The sequence below is a fragment of the Hyla sarda genome, chromosome 7 (assembly GCF_029499605.1).
Source record: "Hyla sarda isolate aHylSar1 chromosome 7, aHylSar1.hap1, whole genome shotgun sequence".
NCBI classification, from domain to species: domain Eukaryota; kingdom Metazoa; phylum Chordata; class Amphibia; order Anura; family Hylidae; genus Hyla; species Hyla sarda.
The window spans coordinates 179,707,065-179,733,972 of record NC_079195.1 but is presented as its reverse complement, the minus strand read 5'-3'; the positions used below and the strand labels follow the sequence as shown (position 1 = coordinate 179,733,972).

At 44.6% G+C, this 26,908-nt stretch overlaps 1 protein-coding gene across 1 annotated transcript in view; it reads right to left on the bottom strand.

Moving 5' to 3' along the window:
• The window catches only part of LOC130283197 (oocyte zinc finger protein XlCOF7.1-like), a 105,314-nt gene extending 79,015 nt beyond the window's left edge, over positions 1–26,299 (bottom strand). Inside the window, exons 1-5 of the mRNA XM_056532402.1 lie at positions 24,247–26,299; positions 23,991–24,140; positions 21,384–21,507; positions 7,505–7,596; positions 5,117–5,225 (exon numbers count right to left, since the gene is read on the bottom strand). Coding sequence (XP_056388377.1) covers positions 5,117–5,225; positions 7,505–7,596; positions 21,384–21,507; positions 23,991–24,140; positions 24,247–24,405 — 634 coding nt within the window. The 5' untranslated portion in view covers positions 24,406–26,299. The remainder of the gene's footprint in view (positions 1–5,116; positions 5,226–7,504; positions 7,597–21,383; positions 21,508–23,990; positions 24,141–24,246) is intronic.
• Positions 26,300–26,908: the final 609 nt, after the last annotated feature.

Genomic DNA, 26,908 nt, shown 5'->3' with positions numbered 1-26,908 from the left:
CAAATAAATTATATATTGATTCACATATACATTATATCTACTTTATGTTTGCATCATAAAGTTGACATGTTTTTAATTTTTGGAAGACATCAGAGGGCTTCAAAGTTCAGTAGCAATTTTCCAATTTTTCACAACATTTTCAAAATCAGAATTTTTCAGGGACCAGTTCAGTTTTGAAGTGGATTTGAAGGGCCTTCATATTAGAAATACCCCATAATTGACCCTATTATAAAAACTGCACCCCTCAAAGTATTCAAAATGACATTCAGTAAGAGTGTTAACCCTTTAGGTGTTTCACAGAAATAGCAGCAAAGTGAAGGAGAAAATTCAATTTCCATTTTTTACACTAACATGTTCTTGTAGACCCAGATTTTGAATTTTTACAAGGGGTAAAAGGAGAAATGTCCCCCAAAATTTGAAACCCTATTTGTTCTGAGTATGGAAATAGCCCATGTGTGGATGTAAAATGCTCTGCGGGTGCGCTACAATGCTCAGAAGAGAAGGAGCCACATTTGGCTTTTTGAAAGCAAGTTTTGCTGAAATTGTGTCCCATTTAGGAAGCCCCTATGGTGCCAGAACAGCAAAAAAAAGCCCCACATGGCACACTATTTGGCAAACAACACCCCTCAAGGAACGTAACAAGGGGTAAAGGGAGCCTTTACACCCCACAGTTGTTTGACAAATTTCCACTAAATTTGGACATGAAAATTAAATTTATTTTTTTTAAACTAAAATGCTAGTGTTACCCCAATTTTTTAATTTTGACAAGGGTAATAGGAGAAAAAGCGTCCCAAAATGTTTAACCCCATTTCTTCTGAGTATGGAAATACCCCATATGTGGATGTAAAGTGCTCTGCGGGTGAACTACAATGCTCAGATCTTTGGAACAGTGGGCTGTGCAAATGAAAAGTTACATTTTTCATTTTTACGGACCACTGTTCAAAAAATCTGTCAGACACCTGTGTGGTGTAAATTCTCACTGCACCCCTTATTGCATTTCATGAGGGGTGTAGTTTCCAAAATCGGGTCAAATGGGGGGGTCGGGGGGGTCCACTGTTCTGTCACCACGGGGGCTTTGTGAACGCACATGGCCTTCAATTCCAAACACATTCTCTCTCCAAAAGCCCAATGGCGCTCCTTCTCTTCTGAGCATTGTAGTGTAGTGGGGTTACAAATTATGGGGGGGCTTTTTTCCTATTACCCCTTGTGAAAATGAAAAATTTGGGATAACACCAGCATTTTAGTGAAAAAAAATGTAAAAAAATTTTTTTCACATCCAACTTTAATGAAAATTCTTCAAACACCTGTGGGGTGTTAAGGCTCACTATACCCCTTGTTAAGTACTTATATTTGTAGCCCAATTTCTCTTGAGTAAGCACATACCTCATATGTCTATGTAAAGTGTTCGGCGGGCGCAGTAGAGGGCTCAGAAGGGAAGGAGCGACAAGGGGATTTTGGAGAGTACGTTTTTCTGAAATGGTTTTTGGGGGGCATGTTGCATTTAGGAGGCCCCTATGGTGCCAGAACAGCAACAAAAAAACACACATGGCATACCATTTTGGAAACTAGACCCCTTGAAGAACGTAACAAGGAATAAAGTGAGCCTTAATACCCAAGAGGGTGTTTCACGACTTTTGCATATGTAAAAAAAATGTAAAAAAATTTCACTAAAATGTGTGTTTCCCCCCCAAATTTCCCATTTTTGCAAGGGTTAATAGCAGAAAATACCCCCCAAAATTTGTAACCCCATCTCTTCTGAGTATGGAGGTACCCCATAAGTTGACCTGAAGTGCACTACGAGCGAACTACAATGCTCAGAAGAGGAGTCATATTTGGCTTTTTGAGAGCAAATTTTGCACGGGGGGCATGTCGCATTTAGGAGGCCCCTATGGTGCCAGAACAGCAACAAAAAAACACACATGGCATACCATTTTGGAAACTAGACCCCTTGAAGAACGTAACAAGGAATAAAGTGAGCCTTAATACCCAAGAGGGCGTTTCACGACTTTTGCATATGTAAAAAAAATTTAAAAAAATTTCACTAAAATGTGTGTTTCCCCCCCCCAAATTTCACATTTTTGCTAGGATTAAAAGTAGAAAATACCCAGCTGTTGCAAAACTACAACTCCCAGCATGCACAGTCTATCTAACAACTGGAGGCACACGGGTTGGGAAACACTGAGTTAGGAAACTGACAATGTTTCCCAACCAGTGTGCCTCCAGTTGTTGCAAAACCACTACTCCCAAACATTCTCAGGCATGCTGGAAGTAGTAGTTCGGCAGTTTAGCCAGATGTTGCCAAACTACAACTACCAGCATGCTTGGAGTTGTAGTTTTGCAACATCTGGAGGACTACAGTTTGCAGACCACTAATACAGTGGTTCCCAATCTGTGCCCTTCCAGATGTTGCAAAACTACAACTCCCAGTATGCCAAAACTGTCCAGGCATGCTGAGAGTTGTAGTTCTGCAAAATCTGAAGGGCCAGATGTTACAGATCTACAACTCCCAGCATGCCTGGACAGTAAGGGCATGCTGAGGATGTGTAGTTTTGCAACATCTGGAAGGGCACAGTGGTCCCAAAACTGTGGACCTCCAGATGTTGCAAAACTGCAACTCCCAGCATGCTCAGACGCCAAGGGCTGTCTGGGCATGCTGGGAGTTGTAGTATACATGGTCCCAATACAGCAATGCATGTCGCTTTACGGCGACGTGCATTGCTGTAAAGGGCCCGACCGCGGCTGAAGAGGAACTCACCTGTCGCCGCCGCCGTCTTCATCGCTGGGATCCGGGTCTTCAGGGACAAGGTAAGTACCGGGGCCGGGCCCCAGCACTCCCCCCATCGCGTCCTCCGGGCTTCCTCCCGTCCTCTCCGGACTTCCAGGGGCCGGGCAGGGAGGGAGGAAGTAACCGCCCCCCCCCCTGCGATTGGTCGGTTACCTAACTGATGGATAGCAGGGGATAGGAGGAGGTGGCAGGCTTGTCACCTCGCTCCTATACTTTAGCATGGTCCTGGCTGTCTGTGACAGCCGGGATCATGCAAAATTACCGGGCGGTCGGGTCCCAGAGACCCGATCAGCCCGGTATCGCCGCAGATCGCAGGGTCGATTTCCCTCGCGATTTGCGACGATCGTCGACATGGGGGGCCTACATGGCCCCCTCGGCGTTTGCCCTGGATGCCTGCTGAAGCATTTCAGTAGGCATCCGCTTCCAATCTCTGCCCGGCGAGCGGCAGGGACCGGAATACGCCAGGACATCACGGGTCCTTAAGGCCCAGGGTGCCAGGACATCCCCTGACGTCCTGGGTCCTTAAGGGGTTAAGGCTAAAATGGACTGCATCCTTAAGGGGTTAAGTATTCTCTCCTATCTTTGCCATCTTTACCCGCTTTCACATAACACTTCTTATCTTGACTTTTTTTATTGGTACCTGACAAACAATTTGGCCTCTTTCTTTAAAGGGCTACTCTGGAAAAAAAAAACACATATAGGGGAGTATTCATCAATAGTGGTATAGATGCACATCTTTTTACCCCATTAATTCATGTGGTGGAAACTGTGTACCTGCACCAAATTTATTACACGGTGCAGGGCAAGTAATAAATCTGGTGCTGATCACATTTCTTCAGTATGGGGATTCCTCTGCAACTTTTTGTGCAACTTTTTATCACGTGTGACAATAATGCTGTTTGCAGTCAGTTTTGTAAGCCAAGTCAGGGCTGGTGTAGATTTGTGCCTGATAATGCGCAGTTGCAAAAAAAAGATGCGACAAACTGAAAAGTTGCACATGATAAATTCCTGACCACTGCATGATATCACCTGAAATTATGACTTGGTATGTTCTTCTAGAAAAACCTTCTATAGCAAAAGTCGTAATGAAAAGTCTCAAAACAGCATCTGAGACTAACTGTGAGACAAATGTACACCACAAAACCAGGGTATAACCGATGATGAATCACCCCCCCCCCCCCCCCCTAGTTTTTAAAATCAACTGACCACGGTGATTTATACAGATTTTTAAATTGCTTCTATTAAAAAAAAAAAAAAAAAACTTAAGTCTTGTAGAGCAGGAAAGGTTTGCTTTGGGGATTTGCTACTGAACTCAGGTCTGGCACAAGACACTGTGCGCCTATGGAACAAACGATGGTAGGTCCAGCTTCTCAGCAAGGAAAACTGTTAAAAATGAGGCTTTAATGAAATCTCTTAAAACATGGGAAATCCACAGATAAAAACAAGCATGCCAATGTGTTTTGGGCTTAATTCAAGCCCTTAGTCATGACTAAGGGCTTGAATTAAGCCCAAAACGCGTTGGCGTGCTTGTTTTTATCTTTGCTGAGAAGCTGGACCTACCACCCTTTGTTACATGATCCTTACGGGGAGGCTGCCCACTTTGTCCGAGCTCCAGCGCTACAGAATTTGAGCAAGCCCGTGTATCGTTGGTCTGATTGGTGAGTGAGCTGAGTTGCAATATCTATCAATTGTACGCCTATGTCTGTGAATGAACTGCTGCCCCCCAAAAAAATTTACACCCACTCAGCTGCGCTATGGGCAGCTGTAGGACATGTATAAATGCTGCCGATAGCATAAACTCATTTGAAAAATAATAATAATAATTTGTAAATTTTGGGGAAAAAAATTGGGAAAAAAGCAAACAAAAATTACAAACAGAAAATAGAAACAGATTAGAAAAAAAGAATTTTTTTTCATGATCTGGCTCTAATCATGGGAAATAAAAAAATCTAGATTACATATTCCCTTTAAACTTCAGTTTGACGATCACACATGCTCAGTTCCAGCATTAGGATTTTTAGGAGGGTGAGCAATTTGTCTTTGAAATGAATGTGTGAGGGGCTGAAACTTGGAACAAATAGGAGAGGCTCAGCAGTGGGGGGGGGGGGGGGGGGGGGACATAGTATAAAATATACAGTACATAAGTAGTCTGCTATCTACATGGGCTGCATTTGAAGCAAAGCCCACTCTTGGTGTGTAGAGAAAAGGCACATAGGGAATTTAGGATGTAGGACTGGTGTTGTATTGTTGCTCTGTATGTAAAGACCCTGAAACCATATTTCAGGTTTCTTATTTGAATGCCAAAATATCTATTTCTTAGCGATCACTCACCCGTGCTGATATCTGAAGGCATGTCCTCCGCCTTACACAGCTGGATTACACTCCCATACATCTCTTCTTCCTGTATGTCTTCAATTTTCATATCATTCAGATTTGTTACCTAATTTGCCGTAAACGGAACATATGATATAAAATTTGGAACAGTTGAAGAAGTTAAAAAGTAACCAAAAATGTTGACAGCAAACCATTATAAAATGTGTTATAACTGCAGTATATATTCCTATAATGTTGAATTATCACCTATTCAAGGGGTAGGTGATAAATGTCTGATGGGTGGGGGTCTGACCATTGATCACAAGAGCAGGTGTCAGACCACAGCCAAATCAGGCAGTTATCATTACGAGGAAACCCTGTATGGGCAACTTCACCGTTGCTACTGAATGTACCGTAAATAGTGACACAAGGACAAGGGCAGGAAAACATTGAGAAGCTGCCGCCACGGCCCCTTCAAACCTCTGAACAACATGGGTGATAGGAGTTGGACCGCCACCGATCCAGAGGATCAGCTAACAATTTGAATAAGCTGGATAACCATTTTAAGCCAGCTGTTGGCAATCTACAGTCTCTAGGATAAGTCTCCAAGCAGCCGCACAGGATCTGCAACCCCAGACATAAATGCAAGCACCTCCCCTGGAGAGAGGGTGTCATGCAAAAACACTCCATCCCAGACAGAGATCTGATTGGCCATGACAGTCACAGCCTGGGAGAAGTGTCACAGTGCCAAGATTACCACTGAACGGTAGAGAAGGGACAGCAGATTACCCCAATCACAACAGATTATCAATTAATTTTGCAAACGTTTTAAACTTTAGCCCGCAGGCAAAGCATTACATCCACATTAAGGGAGTGATCAAGTAACACATTTTATTTTACAACTGTGCCCAGAACGCCTATCTAAACAATAAAATCTTTAAAAGGGGTATTCGGGGCAAAAACATTTTATCCCCAATCCAAAGGATGGGGATAAGATGTCTGATGGCGGGGGGCCCGCCACTGGGACCCACTGTGATCTCCCTGCAGCACTAGCATTCTATGCGGGAGCTGCATCTCAAGTTTCGAAAACCTCCAGGTTTCCGGGACTGGGGATGTGACATCACACCACGCTCCCCCCCCCCCCATTCATGTCTATGGGAGGGGGGGGTGATGGCCATCACGCCCCCTCCCATAGACATGAATGGAGGGGTGGTGGCGTGACATCACATCACGTCCCCAGTCCCGGAAACCCAGAGGTTTCCGAAACTGGAGACGCAGCTCCTGCATAGAATGCTAGTGCTGCAGGGAGATCGCGGGGGGCCCCCCCACGCGATCAGACATCTTATCCCCTATCATTTGGATAGGGGATAAAATGTTTTTGCCCAAAATACCCCTTTAACTCACCCTCCTTGCTCCCTCGTAGGCTCTGGTATCGGGATGCTCCATCTGCGTCTCCAATGACCGTCTGATTCCTCAGAGCCGCTCTGCCAATCACTAGTGATGTCCCACCTCAGTCAGTGATTGGTGAGTGGTACTGTCAGTTCCATTGGGTGTAGATGCTACGATGTGCAGCCTTGGAGAATGTAGAGTCATCGGCCGAAGACAGCGTGCCCTAATGCCGGAGACTACGAGGGAGCGAGGAAGGGGATTGGACTTTTAATTGTTTTATTAAAGGGGTACTACCGTGGAAAACTTTTTTTTTATATCAACTGGTGCCAGAAAGTTAAACAGATTTGTAAATCACTTCTATTAAAAAATCTTAATCCTTCCAGTACTTTTTAGGGGCTGTATACTAAAGAGAAATCCACAAATAAATGCATTTCCTGTGATGTCCTGACCACAGTGCTCTCTGCTGACCTCTGCTGTCCATTTTAGGAACTGTCCAGAGAAGCATATGTTTGCTATGGGGATTTACTCCAGTTCCTAAAATGGACAGCAGAGGTCAGCAGAGAGCACTGTGGTCAGGACATCACAGGAAATGCATTTCTTTTTTGGATTTCTCTTTAGTATACAGCCCCTAAAAAGTACTGGAAGGATTGAGATTTTTTAATAGAAGTGATTTACAAATCTGTTTAACTTTCTGGCACCAGTTAATATAAAAAAAAAAAAAAGTTTTCCACGGTAGTACCCCTTTAAGTAGTCTGGGAACAGACTTCAATTCACACCCCTTCAATTCACACCCCTACCCTTCAATTCCATGGTTGAACTTGATGGACGTATGTCTTTTTTCAACCGTACTAACTATGTAACTATGTATCAGTAGTAAAATAAAAATTTTCACCAGTCAAAGCCTTTAACTTTTTATGACAATGTTAACCTACAAATGTACATAAATGCCATTACAATGTCCACTGAGTGACCAGGGACTCAGCACTATCCTGCACACGTTTTGGTAATTCCATCTACCTGATGATTCTGTGGGATATTTAGATTTGCCTCTGGATAGTCATCGAGATATAGAAAACTTGAACTTGTGGTTCCCTTGTTACTGGATTCATCTGTTGAAGAGACACATTGTGACTTAATACAATGGCCCACATTTATCATCAGTTAACGCTAAAGTTGCACAAGTTAAGAAAGAGCATCTAAAACAGCAAAATGTCACGATAAAGAGTAATTTGTACAATGTGTCTATATAATAGGTGAAACTTTTTATCAAGGTTCCAGGCACCCAGACTGGACACTGTCACATCCCTGTATTGAAAGTAGAAATAATGGACAAAGGTAAGGATCTAAGGGATAGTGAAAATGTAAATTGTGATGACTGGGTCAAAACATTTCCAAAATGGTAGGAGTTGAAGTGTTCTCCTGGAGCCTTAGGCAAAGTGGGACATAACTTTGGGAGGAGGGGGGGCTTTAGTCCCTACAGTCTTGCCTATAGAGTGGTATAGAGTTCAACACAGGTGGTTCTACTTTAAAGGAGTAGTCCAGTGGTGACTCAGTGGTGAACAACTTATCCCCTATCCTAAGGATACGGGACAAGTTTGAGATCGCGGGGGGTCCGACCGCTGGGGCCCCTGCGATCTCCTGTACGGAACCCCGACAGCCCGCGGGAAGGGGGCGTGTCAACCTCCGCACGAAGCGGCGGCCGACCCGCCCCCTCAATACAACTCTATGGCAGAGCCGAAGCGCTGCCTTCTGCAATCTCCGGCTCTGCCATAGAGATGTATTGAGGGGGCGTGTCGGCCGCCGCCTCGTGCGGTGGTCAACACCTGCTATCTGGCCGGAGAGCCTGGGCCCTGTACAGAGAGATCGCAGGGGGCCCCAGCGGTCGCACCCCCCGCGATCTCAAACTTATCCCCTATCCTTAGGATAGGGGATAAGTTTTTCACCACTGGACTACCCCTTTAAGAAGAAGTATATGTACAACTAGTGTGTTACTATGAGAAGGGTGGAGTTTAGTGATAGATGTAACGCCATGTCTTTTTTCTCTCTTTCTCTCACAAAAACATTTCCCTCCCACAATCCCTCCCCGTTTTAATCTTTATTGTACAACTGTTTATCTGTAGCCTGTATAATGATGCATGTGTTATTGCATCTGTTATTTGTTTGATATTGTCATTGTATATCTGTACCATACAGACTTAATTGCATGAGTTACAGTGGTCCCTCAAGTTACAATATTAATTGGTTCCAGGACGACCATTGCTTGTTGAGACCATTGTATGTTGAGGCCATAACTCTATGGAAACCTGGTAATTGGTTCTGAAGCCACCAAAAGGTCATCCAAAAATAAGAAAAAGTGAGAATTAAAGAAAAAAAAATAAGTAGATAACTAATACAGATAAGGCAAATCCTTACATATAAAAGTAAGAAAGATCTGCTGGGAGCTGTAATCACTGTCTGTCAGTGTTTCCCAACCAGGGTGTCTCCAGCTGTTGCAAAACTACAACTCCCAGCATGACCGGACAGCCGAAGGCTGTCCGGGCATGCTGGGAGCTGTAGTTTTGCAACAGATGGAGGCACCCTGGTTGGGAAATGCTGGTCTATGTAGAGGACAGGAGCTTCTTCAGGGTTTTGTACAGAATACACAATGTCCTAAAAAAGTAACATGGAGCCGCCCTCACCTGGTGTTCAAAGGAGCAGCTAACCCTGGCACAGGTAAAGAGTACAGAACATGTAGTACCTCCCTGTACTGTAGGGGGCGCTACCAGTAAAATGTCCATTCTGATTGGTCAGTTCATCTGGGTATTGACACATTTCACAGATCTGGACTGTCTGTAGTATTGTATGTTGAGTCTGGTTTCAAGTTACAATGGTCCAGAAAAGATCATTGTATGTTGAAACATATGAAACAATGTTGAGACATTCCAAATAAATTATATATTGATTCACATATAAAATAGGTCTACTTTATATTTGCATCATAAAGTTGACGTGTTTTTACTTTTGGAAGACATTTATTTTATTTATTTATTTATATAGTGCCTACAGATTCCGCAGCGCTTACAATTATGGGGTACAAACAAAGACAAGTATCAGATATAATATTACACAATAACTATTCAAACAAGAGGTTGGGATATGTTGGGGATATGTTGAGGATATGTTGAGGCCAATTAGAGACTGTTGTAGGCCTGTCTGAAGAGATGTTTTTTTAGGCCACGTTTGAAACTACGGATGTTGTTGTTGAGTCTGAGGGATTGAGGGATAGCATTCCAGAGAACCGGTGCAGCACGAGTGAAGTCTTGGAGATGGGAGTGAGAAGTTCGGATTATAGAAGATGTTAGTGTGAGATCATTAGCAGATCGGAGAGAATGTGTAGGATGGTAGACGGAGATGAGAGAGGAGATGTAGGGAGGTGCAGCATTGTGGAGAGCTTTGTGTGTGAGACTGAGGATTTTGTACTGTATTCTGGACTGAATTGGTAACCAGTGTAGTGACTGGCACAGGGAGGAGGCGTCGGTGTAGCGGCTGGAGAGGAAGATGAGTCTGGCAGCGGCATTAAGGATGGACTGGAAAGGAGAGAGTTTGGAGAAAGGAAGGCCTATTAGTAAAAAGAGTTACAGTAGTCGAGGCGGGAGTGAATCAAAGCAATAATGAGAGTTTCAGCAGTTTCAGTAGTGAGAAATGGGCGGATTCTGAGATGCAGGTGATAAGAACGTGAAAGGGACTGAATATGGGGAGTGAAAGACAGATCAGAGTCAAGTATAACTCAAAGACAGTGAGCCTGCTGCCCGGGAGTTATGGTAGTACCACATACGGAGATGGAAATGTCACGGTTAGCTACAGTATCAGTTGATGGAGAAAAGACAAGAAGTTCTGTTTTAGAAATATTTAGTTTCAGATATAAAGAGGACATGATGTCTGAGACGGCAGAGAGACAGTCACTGGTATTCTGTAGGAGTGCAGGGGTGATGTTGGAGGAAGAGGTATAGAGTTGGGTGTCATCAGCATAGAGGTGGTACTGGAAACCAAATCTACTGATTGTTTTTCCAATGGGGGATGTGTAGAGTGAAAAGAGTAGAGGACCCAGGACTGATCCCTGGGGAACCCCGACAGCAAGGGGAAGAGGAGAAGACGTAGAGCCAGAAAATGAGACGCTAAAGGAGCGGCCAGAGATAGGAGGAAAACCAGGCGAGAGCAGAGTCCTTGAGACCAATGGAGCGGAGACTACTTAGGAGGAGTTGGTGATTCACAGTGTCAAAAGCCGCAGAGAGGTCAAAGAGAATCAGTAAAGAGAAATTGCCATTTGATTTGGCCGTCAGAAGATCGTTAGTGACTTTGGTTAGGGCCGTTTCTGTGGAGTGAAGGGAGCGGAAAGCAGACTGTAAGGGGTCAAGGAGAGAGTTCTCGGAGAGATAGCGAATAAGGCGGGAGTAGACCAAGCGTTCCAGTAGTTTGGAGATAAAGGGGAGATTTGAGACGGGTCGATAGTTGGCTGCACAGGACGGGTCCAGAGATGTTTTTTTCAATAGTGGGGTTATGATAGTGTTTGAAAGAGGAGGGAAAGACCCCAGAAGAGAGGGAGAGGTTAAAGATTTTAGTTAGGTGACAGCTGATAGAAGGAGAGAGAGACTAGATGAGGTGTGAAGGCATGGGGTCACTAGAGCAGGTAGTGGGGCGGGCGGAGGAGAGGAGCCTGGAAACCTCATCCTCCGAAGAGGAGACGTGGCTGGGAATTGGATCAGAACTTTTAGGGGACTGGGAGAGAATTTAATCACGAATGTCATCGATTTTAGTTTTGAAGTATTTGGCCAGGTCTTCAGCACAGAGATCAGTGATTGGGGTCTGTATTTTAGGCCGAAGGAGAGAGTTGAACGTGTCAAAAAGGCGTTTTGGGTTGTTAGACAGAGGAGATGAGGGAGGTAAAATATGTTTGTTTGGCGAGATGAAGAGCGGAGTAATAGGATTTAAGCATGAATTTATAGTGCAGATAGTCTGAAGAAGTCTTAGTTTTCCTCCACAGACGTTCAGCACACCTAGAGCATCGCCTGAGAAAGCGGGTTGTTAGCGTGTGCCAGGGTTGCTGCCGTCTGTGTCGGGAGGTTCATGTTTTAGAGGGTACCATTTGATCCAGGGTAGACTATAGGGTGTCATGGTAATGTTTGGCTGCTAGATTAGGGCAGGATAGAAAAGAGATTAGTGATAGTGAAGATTGTAGAATGTCTATAAATTGACTAGTGTTTATGGCACGCAGGTTTCTGTAAGTTAATTTAGAGACAGAGCAAAGTCTAGAGAAGATCAAGTCCAGTGTATTCCCATCCTTGTGTGTGGGAGAGTCAGTAAGCTGTGAAAGGGCAAAGGAGGAGGTTAGAGACAGAAGCCGAGAGGCAGAAGAGGAGATTGGGGTATCAATGGGGATATTAAAATCACCCATGATGAGTGTAGGTGTTTCTGAGGAAAGAAAGTGAGGGAGCCAGGTGGCAAAATGATCCAGGAACATTTGGGGAGAACCAGGAGGACGATAGATGACCGCCACTCTGAGAGACAATGGGCGGAAGAGCCTGAGGGTGTGGACCTCAAAAGAGGGAAATGTGAGTGAGGGTAATGGGGGGGATGACTTGAAAAGTGCATTGTGGGGCTAGAAGCACCCCAACTCCTCCACCATGCCTGGTGTCAGATCTAGGGGTATGAGAAAAGTGAAGGTCACCATAAGATAAAGCAGCGAGAGAAGCAGTGTCAGAAGGTTGCATCCATGTTTCTGTGAGAGCCAGCAGATTAAGAGAATTAGTGAGAAATAAGTCATGAATCTGGGTGAGCTTATTGCACACAGATCGAGAGTTTAGAAGAGCGCAGTTGAAATTTGTAGTGGTTCCGCAAGAGGCTGGTTATGTAGAGCAAATATTAGTGAAAGGTGGGCCAGGGTTAGGAGCAATGTCCCCAGCAGCTAAAAGCAGAAGAAAGAAGAGGGAGAGCAGATGGCTGGGTGAAGTGATGGAGCGACTTCTGTGCTGTACCATGGAATGAGGTTACTTTGGGTGGTTTATGATGGTGAGCAGTGCATGCGAGCAATACATAGGTGAGGGAAGGAGGCATGGACAGATGTATATCGAGTCCACCGGAGAAATCGGTGGGGGATAGAAGAGAAAATGTATCGCAATGATGTAAGTAATAAGTGAGTGCATGTTTGTTTTTTTTTTGTTTTTTTCTGAAAAAGAGTGACTTACTTTTGTAGTTATAATGTTAAGATAGTTCCCTTTTGTTAAGACATTAGAGAGCTTCAAAGTTCAGCAGAAATTTTCCAATTTTTCACAACATTTTCAAAATCAGAATTTTTCAGGGACCAGTTTTGAAGTGGATTTGAAGGGCCTTCATATTAGAAATACCCCATAAATGACCCCATTATAAAAACTGCACCCAAAGTATACAAAATAACATTCAGAAAGTTTGTTAACCCTTAAGGTGTTTTACAGGAACAGCAGCAAATTGAAGGAGAAAATTAAAAATGTTCATTTGTTTACACTTGCATGTTCTTGCAGACCCAGTTTTTGAATTTTTACAAGGGGTAAAAGGAGAAAAAGACCCCCAAAATGTGTAACCTAATTTCTCTCGAGTAAGGAAATACCTCTTATGTGAACGTAAAGTGTTCTGTGGGTGCACTGAAGGGCTCAGAAGGGAAGGAGCGACAATGGGATTTTGGAGAGTGAATTTTGCTGAAATGGTTTTTGGGGAGCATGTCGCATTTAAAAAGTTCCTCTGATGCCATAAAAGCGAAAAAAAAAAACACATGGCACACAATTTTGGAAACTACACTCCTCATGGCACGTAACAAGGGGTACAGTGAGCCTTAACACCCCACAGGTGTTTGACGACTTTTCGGTAAAGTCAGATGTGTAAATGAAATTAAAAAATGTTTCCACTAAAATGCATTTTTTTACCCAAATTTACAATTTTTTACAGGAGGTAATAGGAGAAAATACCCCCCAAAATTTGTAACCCAATCCTTTCTGAGTATGGAAATACCCCATGTGTGGACGTCAAAAGCACTGCGGGCGCACTACAATGCTCAGAAGGGAAGGAGTCACACTTGGCTTTTTTTAAAGCAAATTTTGCTGAAATGGTTTTTGGGGGGCATGTCGCATTTAAGAAGCCCCTATGGTGCCAGAACAGAAAAGAAGCCCACATGGCATACTATTTGGGAAACTACACCCCTCAAGGAATGTAACAAGGGGTTCAGTGAGCCTTTACACCCCACAGGTGTTTGACAAATTTCCACAAAAATACTGGTGTTATCCCAAATGTTTCATTTTCACAAGGGATAATAGGAGAAAAAGCCTCCTAAAATTTGTAACCCCATTTCTTATGAGTATGGAAATACCCCATGTGTGGATGTTAAGTGCTCTGCGGGGGAACTACAATGCTCAGAAGAGAGGGAGCGCCATTGGGCTTTTGGAGAGAGAATTTGTTTGGAATGGAAGTCAGGGGCCATGTGCGTTTACAAAGCCCGCCGTGGTGCCAGAACAGAGGCCCCCACGTGACCCTATTTCGGAAACTACACCCCTCACGGAATGTAATAAGGGGTGCAGTGAGCATTTACACCCCACTGGCGTTTGACAGATCTTTGGATTACATTTTTCATTTTCATGGACCACTATTCCAAAAATCTTTTAGACACCTGTGGGGTGTAAATGCTCACTGCACCCCTTATTACATTACGTGATGGGTGGTTTCCAAAATGGGGTCACATGTGGGGGGGTCCACTGTTCTGGCACCATGGGGGCTTTGTAAACGCACATGGCCTTCAATTCCAGACACATTCTCTCTCCAAAAGCGCAATGGCGCTCCCTCTCTTCTAAGCCCTGTAGTGCACCCAGCAGAGCACTTTACATCCACACATGGGGTATTTATAAACTCAGAAGAAATGGAGTTACAAATTTTGGGGGGGCTTTTTGTGAAAATGACGTCCAACTTTAACAAAAATTCTTCAAACATCTGTGGGGTGTTAAGGCTCACTATACCCCTTGTTATGTTCCGTGAGGGGTGTAGTTTCCAAAATGGGGTCACATGTGGGTGTTTTTTCTTTGCGCTTATGTCAGCCATCCCTGTGCAAATCACCTCAAATGTACATGTCGCTCTCACTCCTGAGCCTTGTTGTGCACCCGCAGAGCATTTTCCGTCCACATATGAGGTATTTCTGTACTCAGAAGAAATTGCGTTCCAAATTTTGGGGGTCTTTTTTTCCTTTTACCTCTTGTTAAAATGAAAAGTATGGGGCAAACACCAGCATGTTAGTGTACATTTTTTTTTTTTTTTTTTTTTTTTTTAACAACAACTTTACCTTTTCATAAGGGGTAAAAGGAGAAAAAGACCCCCAAACTTTGTTAGTCAATTTCTCGAGTACGGAAATACCCCATATGTGGCCCTAAACTGTTGCCTTGAAATATGACAGGGCTCTGAAATTAGAGAGCACCATGCACATTTGAGGCAAAAATGTGGGATTTGCATAGGGACAGACCCGGACGCAAGAATTACACTTGCCTCCGATACCAAAATTACCCTATGGCATTTTTTCCCAAACAGGGTGCCTCCTGTTGTTGCAAAACTTCCAGCATGCCTGGACAGTCAATGGCTGTCCGGCAATACTGGGAGTTGTTGTTTTGCAACAGCTGGAGTCTCCGTTTTGGAAACAGTGCAGTACCAGACATTTTTCATTTTTATTGGGGGGGGGGGTAACTGTGTAGGGGTATGTGTATATGTAGTGTTTTGCTTTTTATTTTTTGTTAGTGTAGTTAGTGTTTTAAGGTTACATTCACATGGGCGGAGGTTCACAGCGAGTTTCCCGTTGGGAGTTTGAGCTGCAACAGAAAATTTGCATCTCAAACTTGCAGCGGGAAATGTACATTCACATCTGACCGAGGTATGTGCTTTATCCATCTTGCTATATGGAATTACTTACATCTTATACTATGAAAATGTGAATCATGAAGTTTAAAGAATAAATCGGAAAGTATTGGAAACCATTCCGAGGTATTGGTGTCAGAAGATTATTTCAATATATCCTACCTGTCTGTGGATTATTTGCTTTGATAATTGTGCTGGATTATAAAACTATAACTCCCAGCATGCACTGACAGACCATGCATGTTTGGAGTTATAGTATTGCAACAGCTGGAGGCACAGGGGTTGGGAAACAGTGAGTTAGGAAACAGACAAAGTTTTCCAACCAGTGTGCCTCCAGTTGTTGCAAAACTACAACTCCCAGCATGCCTAGACAGCCGAAGGGCATGATGGGGGTTGTAGTTATGCAACAACTGGAGGAGAACAGTTTGGAGACCACTGTGTAATGGTGTTCAAACTGTAGTCCTCCAAATGTTGCAAAACTTCAACTCCAAGCAAGCCCAGACTGCCCAGGCATGCTGGGAGTTGTAGTTCTGCAACATCTGAAGGGCCAGATGTTACAGAACTACTGCTCCCAGCATGCCTGGACTGTCTGGGCATGCTAAGTTGTAGTTTTGCAACATCTGGAAGGACACAGTTTGGAGACCACTGCACAGTTTTGAAACTCATAGAAGCAGCAGTGAAGGTCACTTTACAGCAACCTTCACTACTGCCTTTGACGCTGCCTCCACTTGCCTGCTGGTCCTCCAAGCTGCCTGCTCCCAGGGCCAGATTAAGGCTGCCTGGAAGACGGAGCACTTCATTATGATAGCCCTCCCGATAGTTCCCCCACATTAGGTTGGGAGTATAGTTCCCCCACATTAGGTGCAGTAAAAGTCCCCGCACATTAGGTGTGCAGTACAGTTCCCCCACATTAGGTGTGCAGTACAGTTCCCCCACATTAGGGGTGCAGTACAGTTCCCCCACATTAGGGGTGCAGTACAGTTCCCCCACATTAGGTGCAGTACAGTTCCCCACATTAGGTGCAGTTTAGTTCCCCCACAGACATACAGCCTTCAGCCATATACAGTGTATATACTTCAGCCATATACTGCCCCAGTGTTCCGACCACCACTCCTCCAGTCCGGGGTCACGATCTACTGCTATGGCCTATAGGTCCTGGGACCGGAGGAGCGGTGGTCAGAACACTGAAGATGACGTGCTGGTGAGTGGTGACTTACCATGCGGGCGTCCTCCTCACTGTCCCGCTCTGCTCTTCTATGGGCACACGCACGGGACATCAGTGATGTCTCTGCGTGCGCTACCTCCCGGCGTCCCCTGCATTTTTAAAGTTAACGCAGGGTCGCAGAGAGGTAACCGGGGCATCCTTGTGTCCTGAAAAGATTTTTCGGGACACAGGGATGCCCCGAATGTGATGGGGGGCCCCCTGTGGGCACGGGGCCCGGAGCAGGCGCTCCATGAGTGCCAATGATGATCTGGCCCTGCCTGCTCCACTCGCCGGTCCCTGATCCCCGCGTCTTCCAGGTATCTACCGCCGGTCCCCCTGCCTCAACGGCCCCCGCAGCCATCTTCCCCGCTCTGCCCAGACTTCCAGGGGTGGGCATAGCAGGGATCTCAACTGTCACCCCCCGCCCCTGCCTTGTGATTCGGCCAATGGCAGGAGATAGGAGGAGGTGGCACCCCTGCCACCTCCCTCCTATCCTTCAGGACGATCGGGGCTGTCTCTGACAGCTCTGATCATCCCTATTTTCCGGACGATCAGGTCACCAAGAATCGCCGATCTGAATTTATCAGCAATTTGCGGTGATTCCTGGCATTTGGGGGGATTTCTGCTGGCATCTCGGTCCGGTCCCCGCCCGGTGCGCGGTGGGGACCGGAATTTCCTTAACTACTAGTGTCCTTAACTACCAGGACGTCAGGGCGTATCCGTACGCCCTATGTCCTTAAGGGGTCAAAAAGGTGAGAGAGGCCTGTAATTTTCATCATAGATATACCTATAACTATGAGAGACATAATGTGAAAAGAAAAATCCATAAAATCACATTGTCTGATTCTTAAAGAATTTATTTGCAAATTATGGAGGAAAATAAGTATTTGGTCATCTACAAACAAGCAAGATTTTTGGCTCTCACAGACCTGTAACTTCTTCATTAAGAGTCTCCTCTGTTCTCCACTCATTACCTGTATTAATGGCTCCTGTTTGAACTTGTTATCAGTATAAAAGACACCTGTCCACAACCTCAAATAGTCACACTCCAAACTACAATATGGCCAAGGAGCTGTCGAAGGACACCAGAAACAAAATAGATCTGCACCGGGCTGGGAAGACTGAATCTGTAATAGGCAAGCAGCTTGGTGTGAAGAAATCAACTGTGGGAGCAATAATTAGAAAATGGAAGATATACAAGACCACTGATAATCTCCCTCGATCTGGGGCTCCCCGCAAGATCTCACCCCGTGGTGTCAAAATTACCACAAGAACGGTGAGCAAAAATCCCAGAACCACACAGGGGGACCGAGTGAATGACCTGCAGAGAGCTGGGACCAAATTAGCAAAGGCTACCATCAGTAAAACACTTCTGCCGCCAGGGACTCAAATCATGCAGCGTCAGACGTGTCCCCCTGCTTAAACGGGTACTCCGGTGAAAACCTTTTTTCTTTTAAATCAACTGGTGGCAGAAAGTTAAACATATTTGTAAATTACTATTACTATTAAAAAATCTTAATCCTTCCAGTACTTATTAGCTGCTGAATGCTACAGAGGAAATTCCTTTCTTTTTGGAACACTGATGACATCACGAACACAGTGCTCTCTGCTGACATCTCTCTCCATTTTAGCAACCATGCATAGCAGATGTATGCTAAGGGCAGCATGGTGGCTCAGTGGTTAGCACTGCTGCCTTGCAGCACTGGAGACTTGGGTTCAAATCCCACTAAGAACAACAATAAATAAAGCGTTATTATTATAATAACGTCAGCAGAGAAAACTGTGGTCGTGATGTCATCAGAGAGCATTCCAAAAAGAAAATAATTTCTTCTGTAGTATTCAGCAGCTAATAAGTACAAGAAGGAGTAAGATTTTTTAATAGAAGTAATTTACAAATATGTTTAACTTTCTGCCACCAGTTGATTTAAAAGAAAAAAAAGTTTTCACCGGAGTACCCCTTTAAGCCAGTACATGTCCAGACACATCTGAAATTTGCTAGAGAGCATTTGGATGATCCAGAAGAGGATTTGGAGAATGGCATATATTCAAATGAAACCAAAGTAGAACTTTGGTAAAAACTCAACTTGTTATGATTAAAGGAGGAAGAATGCTGAATTGCATCCAAAGAACTCCATACCTACTGTGAAGCATGGAGGTGGAAACATCATGCTTTTGGGCCTTTTTCAGCAAAGGGACCAGGATGACTGATCTGTGTAAAGGAAAGAATTAATGGGGCCATGTATTGTGAGATTCTGAGTGAAAACCTCCTTCCATCAGCAAAGGCATTGAAGATGAAACGTGGCTAGGTCTTTCAGCATGACAATAATCCCAAACACACTGTCCGGGCAATGAAGGAGTGGCTTCGTAAGAAGCATTTCAAGGTCCTGGAGTGGCCTAACCAGTCTCCAGATCTCAACCCCCATAGAAAACCTTTGGAGGGAGTTGAACATCCGTGATGCCCAGCGACAGCCCCAAAACATCACTGCTCTAGAGGAGATCTGCATGGGGGAAGGGGCCAAAATACCAGCAACCGTGTGAGAAAACTTTGTGAAGACTTACAGAAAACGTTTGACTGTCATTGCCAACAAAGGGTACATAACAAAGTATTGAGATTAACTTTCGTTATTGACCAAATACTTATTTTCCACCATAATTTGCAAATAAATTCTTTAAAAATTATGTGATTTTATGGATTTTTTTTTCTCATTGTGTCTCTCATAGTTGAGTTATACCTATGATGAAAATTACAGGCCTCTCTCATCTTTTTAAGTGGGAGAACTTGCACAATTGGTGGCTGACTAAATACTTTTTTTCCCCCACTGTACTTAAAAATCCGTTGGGGGAGGATGAATAAGAAAAGGGCAGTGATTTCACACAACTGTGAGCAGAGGTGCTCCAATTGAGCCACCACTCATTGCAGTCAAAAATTTGATACAGTTGTCACATGCTTAAAGATGAGGTGGATGAGGATTGAGAGACTGGCAGGAGACCAGGTTTGGAGAATAGGAGTGCCAGGGGATTAGAAAGGTGAATGATTTCTGTATAAATCTGCTGTATAAATCTGTATGCAGGGAGCTTGTTCTTTTGACAACTATCATTAAAAGGGGTTATCCAGGATTAAAAAAAAAAATACACATAGCTGCTTTTTTCCCAAAACAGCACCATACCTGTCATCAGTTTGCATGTGGTATTACAACTTGGCTCTATTCACGTCAATGGAATTGAGCTACAATACCACACACAAACACTGTTTCTAAAAGAAATCAGCTATATGTTTTACCACCTGGATAACCCATTTAAAGGGGTACTCCGCCACTAGACATCTTATCCCCTATACAAAGGATAATATGTCTGATTGCGGTTGTCCCATCACTGGGGATCCCCGTGATCTTGGCTGCGGCACCTCAGACATCCGGTGCACGGAGCGAACTTCACTCCGTGCTGGATGACTGGCGATATGGGGTGAAGGCTCATGTTAAAACCACACCCCTTCAATGCAAGCCTATATGGAGGGGGCGTGAAGACCGTCACAGCCACGCCCCCTCAATGCAAGTGTATGGGAGAGGGGTGAACTGCCGTCACGCCCCCTCCCATAGACTTGCATTGAGAGGACGTGGTTGTGACGTCACGAGCGGGGCGTGGCTGTGACCTCACGGGCCTCGGTCATTCACCCGATGCTCTAAACGAACATCGGTGCAGCAGGGAGATCGCGGGGTCCCCAATGGATAGGGGATAAGATGTCTTGGGGTAGAGTGCCCCTTTAAATGGCAATAAAAGGTGAGATACTGTACTATATACAGTGATCCCTCAACTTACAATGGCCTCAACATACAATAGTTTCAACATACAATGGTCTTTTCTGGACCATCATAACTTGAAACCAGACTCAACATACAATGTACAGACAGTCCAGGTCTGCGAAACGTGTCACAACTGGAGGAACTGACCAATCAGAATGGGCATTCACTGGTAAATCACATATATCACTGAAGTGCATGCACCGACTGGCGGTCTGGTAGCGCCCCCCGCAGTACAGGGAGGAACTACAAGTTCTCTACTACTCCTTACCTCTGCCAGGGTTAGCTGCTCCTTTTGGACACCAAGTAAGGGTGGCTCCATTTGGGACATTGTGTGTACTGTATAGGACCCTGAAGAAGCTCCTGTCCTCTACATAAACCATTCTTTCCCAACCAGGGTGCCTCCAGCTGTTGCAAAACTACAACTCCCAGCATGCCCGGACAGCCAACGGCTGTCTGGGCATGCTGGGAGTTGTAGTTTTGCAACAGATGGAGGCACCCTGATTGGGAAACAGTGACATAGACAGTGATTACAGCTGCCAGCAGATCTTTCTTACTTTTATATGTAAGGATTTGCTTTATCTGTATTAGTTATCTACTTATTTTTCTTTAATCCTCACTTTTTCCTATTTTTGGATGACATTTTGTTGGCTTCAGAACCAATTACCAGGTTTGCATAGAGTTCTGGTCTCAACATATGATGGTTTCAACATACAATGGTCGTCCTGGAACCAATTAATATTGTAACTTGAGGGACCACTGTATAATACTGTGCTATAAACAGTATATTGCAGTGATACCACAGTTTTTGATGCAGTGTTTTTTACTATTACAGTAATATACTGTATTTTATAGTAATTATTACAAAAGAAGCTTAAAAATGAAAACACAAAGCAAAGAAATCAACAGAATATAAAAGCAGATGGGAGTACAAACTATTCTCAAGCTCTGATTTGAGTACAAAACGTTGCAGTTAAGGACAAGGAGGATCTCCTCTTACCTGAATATAGTAGAGTCTGATGAGTCTTTATATTAGCATCCGCATACTGATCCTTGTGTCTTTCTATATACTCCCACTCCTCCATGGAGAAATACACAGTGACATCCTGACACCTCATAGGAACCTGATACACACCAAGATACAAACTCAGTGGAGAAAAACAGCCAACTCTGGAATTCCTGAATGACTCTGGCTGCCATATAGCTAGATACAACAACAGCCCATAATTTACCGTATATACTCGAGTATAAGCCGACCCGAATAAAAGCCGAGGCCCCTAATTTCACCCCAAAAACCCAGGAAAAGTTATTGACTCGACTATAAGCCTAGGGTGGGAAATACATCATCCCCCCATGTCATCATCCCCCCCTGTCATCACCCCCCCCCTCATCATCACCGCCTGTCATCATCCAGACCCCCATCATTAACACCTCCGTCATCATCACCCTGTCATCATCACCCTGTCATCATCCCCCTCGTCATCATCCCCCCCCCTTCATCATCACCGCCTGTCAATCCCTTCATCAGTGGTCTTCAACCTGCGGACCTCCAGATGTTGCAAAACTACAACTCCCAGGATGTCCGGACAGCCGATGGCTGTCCGGGCATGCTGGGAGTTGTAGTTTTGCAACATCTGGAGGTCCGAAGGTTGAAGACCACTGAGAAGGGATTGACAGGTGGAGAGTTCACTCGAGTATAAGCCGAGGGGGGCGTTTTCAGCACAAAAAATTGTGCTGAAAAACTCGGCTTATACTCGAGTATATACGGTAGTGGTTTCTTCCACACCGCTATATAATGCCTTGCATATACTACAGATATACGAATAAAACAATAAACTTCCTAGCATCATATAACAACACGATTTACATTCATGGGTCATTTTTCCTATTATTATATATTGCCTTTGCCATGTTTTAACAAAATTTAGTAAGGGGAGAATTTGTGCCTAAAAGTGCATTTGGAATTGTTTGACTTTGTCAGTTCTTCACCTATATACTTTTTTGGTGGAAGACAAATTTTGCACATTGACAGCATATTATCTTTCATTTTAATTTTAAGAGATACATTTTTAAAGTTACTTTGTTAACCAGTTGGAAGAGGAAGACTGTGATCCTACTGGAGAGAGCTCTAGTGGGACCACATCTGGAATACTGTGTTTGTCCTTCAAAAGGATGCGCTACAAAAAAGTCTTAAAGGGAACCCCATCTCAATCTGTTCTTTGCCGAACCAGCTGTCACTCATTCAGCACAGGGAGGCCTTCTCAGAAGATAGGGGCCGGTGTTATGGAGCACTCAGTGGGGAAAAGCAGTGTCCAGAGGTGAGAGGCGGGGGTCTGTTTGGGAGATCACAGAGGTCGGACGCCCTGCGCGATCAGACCCCTATTCTCTGGGAGAAGTTTATTTAAAGGGGTACTCTGGCACTTAGACATCTTATTCCAAAGGATAGGGGATAAGATGCCTGATCGCGGGGGTCCCTCTGCTGGGGACCCCCGTAATCTTGCACGCCGCACCCCGTATAAAATCAGTCCCCGGAGCGTGTTCGCTCCGGGTCTGATTACAGTCGATCGCGGGGCCGGAGCTGTCACGCCCCCTCCCATAGGCTTGCATTGAGGGGGCAGAGCGTGATGCCACACGGGGCGGAGCCTTGACATCACAACGCTCCGGCCCCGTGATCGACAGTTATCAGACCCGAAGCGAACATGCTCCGGGGACTGATTTAAAACGGGGTGTGGCGTGCAAGATCACGGGGGTCCCCAGCAATCAGGTATCTTATCCCCTATCCTTTGGATAGGGGATAAGATGTCTAAGCGCCAGAGTACCCCTTTAAACCGAAGTAGCGCTTTAAGACACTGCTTTTTCCTACTAAGCGCTCCAATACACATCCTCCATGTGCTGAGCAGTGATGGCCCGGTCGGCCAATCACGGGCTGAGACAGGGTCCTTTTTAAGAACTTTAAGTATTCCAAATGTGGTCTTACTAGAGCTCTTAAAGGGGTACTCCGGTGATAAAACTTTTTTTTTTTTTAAATCAACTGGTGCCAGAAAGTTAAACAGATTTGTAAATTACTTCTATTAAAAAATCTTAATCCTCCCTGTACTTATTAGCTGCTGAATACTTCAGTGGAAAAAATTTTCCCATTTGAAACACAGAGCTGTCTGCTGACATCATGAGCACAGTGCTCTCTGCTGACATCTCTGTCCATTTTAGGAACTGTCCAGAGTAAAAGGAAATCCCCATAGCAAACATATGCTGTTCTGGACAGTTCCTAAAATGGACAGAGATGTCAGCAGAGAGCACTGTGCTCATGATGTCAGCAGAGAGCTCTGTGTTTCAAAAAAGAAAACAATTTCCGCTGTAGTATTCAGCAGCTAATAAGTACAGGAAGGATTAAGATTTTTTAATAGAAGTAATTTACAAATCTTTTTAACTTTCTGGCACCAGTTGATTTAAAAAAAAAAATGTAAAAAGTTTTTCACCAGAGTACAACTTTAAGTGGGATCAAAATCTCCCTCTTCTTTCTGGTCATATCTTTAGCTATTCTTTGGTGTAAATTATACGTTTAAACCCCTTCATTCCCTACTCCAGACAACTCTATCCCAGCGCTCACCTCTCCAGTCAGCAGCTCAGTGATCTTGTTGATAAGTCCCAGGATCTCCTGATAGTCGTTTCCCTTATGTGTCAGTGAATGTGGGAGAGGAACCTGGTATCCACTATATGTTTTATCTTCATCAGTTATCTTCTTCACTACAATGTAATCCTGTGTATGGAGAGAGACATTCATTTTACAGTATAGATTTGCTTTACCTCGCCAAAGCCCTTGCTTTACTAAGAAATAAAATGAAAAGTATCCCAGAATCCCTCACCTCTCCGGTCAGCAAGTAGATTATCTCTATAGTGAGCTTTAATATATGCTCAGTCATCTGTTTTCTGCCCTCGTCCATCCTTAGTAGGTCAGACAGGAAACTAACTATTTTCTTCCTAAAAGAACCTGAGGGGAAAGAGGAATGGTTCAAATATTTCATTTAAATGGGCACTGTCACCAAACTTTTTTTTTTATATACAACATATCTCTAATATACATTTATTTTATTTTTTTTCATTAAAATAGTTTAACTTACATTTAAAAACCGGCCACTAGGGGTCTCCCTCCTAGTGGCCGGCTGCAGCCTGGCGTGACGTCACGCTTGAATTCGGACCGATGCCGGCCGGGAATCGGTCTGAATTCAGTCAGGCTGCGCTCGCTCCCTGCCTGTCAATCAGACAGGCGGGAGCGAGCGCTCTCCATTCAAAGCGCGAGTTCTAAACACCACGTGACCAAGCCCCAGGCCGAGCGTGTGTGATTGACAGCTCCGTCAACCAATGAGCGAGCTTTACGCCCAGCCGGCTGCATACTGACTAGTAGAGTGGACTCCATAGTGCGGCGCCGACTCTGGTGAGTGTTTGGTCCGCTTATAGGTATAGCTTGGAAGTATGGCTGCTGGTCTATCGGGGAACAGAAACCGCAACACTCCTCCTGAGCACAGATAGAAACACACCCCGCGCTGCATGCTGGGAGTAGAAACGTGACGTCATAAAGGGGCAAACTAAAAGTGCACTGGAGTGAGTGGTCCCCAGTGTTTCCCAAACAGGGCACCTCCAGCTGTTGCAAAACCACAACTCCCAGCATGCGAAGGCTGTCTGGGCATTCTGGGAGTTGTAGTTTTGCAACAGCTGGAGGCTCCCTGGTTGGGAAACACTGTTAGGGTGCATGCACACCACGTTGCGGTCGGACCGGGTTGCACGGCGGGGCTCGGGGGAGCGGGACGTGCGGCAGCTGCGGGCATCACAGATACTGTTTTCACCTATACAGTGTACCTCCAGTTGTTTTCCCACTGCAACTCCCAGCATGCCCTGACAGCCAAAAGCTGCATGTTTTTTTAAGGGTTATTGTAAAATAAATAAGAGCAGTCATACTCACATTGCAGATCCCCTGCTACTCCCATTCCAGGTCCCTGCTGGTCCTCATATCTCTAGACACAATATATGTGACCACAGGAGGGATCCACTGGCTAGATTGGGGGCTCGTTGCAGCCAATAATTTGACACAATGGTCACATGCTCCAAGATGAGGTGGACGAGGATTGAGAGACTGGCAGGAGACCTGGTTTTCTTAAGAATAGGAGTTCCAGGGGGATTAGTAAGGTGAATAGGATTCCTGCATAGATCTGTATGCAGGGACCTTCCTCTTTTGACAACTGTATCATTTAAATGGGTATTGTCATGAACTTTTTATATATGTTGTAGTACTGAAGTACTACAACATATTTCTAATCTACTTTACTTTTTTTGTGATTAAAACAGTTTATTTTGATTTTTAAATCCGGCCACTAGGGGTCTCCCTCCTAGTGGCTGGCTGCAGCCTGCTGTGACATCACAGATGAATTCGGACCATAGGCGTGCGCAGCCTATTGCATTAGGGTGTGCACCCTAAAGCACAAACTCACGCCGCACGCGTATATGTCCGCCATTACCGGCGGGTCCCTGGCTGCGATCAACAGCCGGGACCTGCCGAACATGATCCGGGCATCGCTCCAATGCCCGTGGTTATGCTTAGGACGTAAATGTACGTCCTGGTGCGTCAAGTACCACGTCATCAGGACGTACATTTACGTCCTTCATCGTTAAGGGGTTAAATGGAACTTAATAAAAGGTATATTTTATCATATGGAAGGTCCCTATTCAAATCAGTGCCTATAAGGTATGTAGGTTGGTTTTTAGCTAGCTAGGCCAGTTGGTAGCTAGGTGGATTGGTAGTTGATAGCTAGGTAGATAGCATGTAGGCAAAGTCAGATCACAATACACAGTGTTACTTCACACTTTGTATGTTTAGTTCACAAATAGAGCAACTGATAGAGTCACTTCATACAATCATAGATGCAGAGCCTCTAGTGTTATTCGAAGTGCATATATAATTAGGTGTTACTGTTTCACATTTTGTGTAAACTGCGCATTCATAAACATAAGATGCATAACTTTACCTTGATGTCAGGACCCTTGTATAGTTGCACAAAGTCCTGTGTATTACTCCGGGTCCCTATATTAGCACCAGGTAATGTATTCACTGTTCACGTCCCAACACTGCGCTATTGCATTAGTGCCCGCCACTGGTGGCCCGGGAAGCGATATTAGAAGAATACACGCTACAACGTGATCCCTGATTAATTAAAGCATGTAGGATCACCTATGGCAATGTGAACGGAGCCCAAATACTTGAAACCAGCTACCACTACCTAGGAAACAACGAAGTGCAATGGCATAGTGTTATACAATCTGCAGCCAATGCATAACAAGGAAGCTGTGTACATGTGTGGATTAGGAAATGGAGTGACGGGCACTAGTGCAATAGCGCAATGTTGGGACATCTGCAATAAAGTGAACAGTGAATACATTACCTGGTGCTAATATAGGGACCCGATGTAATACACAGGACTTTGTGCAATTATACAAGAAGGGTCCTGACATCAAGGCAAAGTTATGCATCTTATG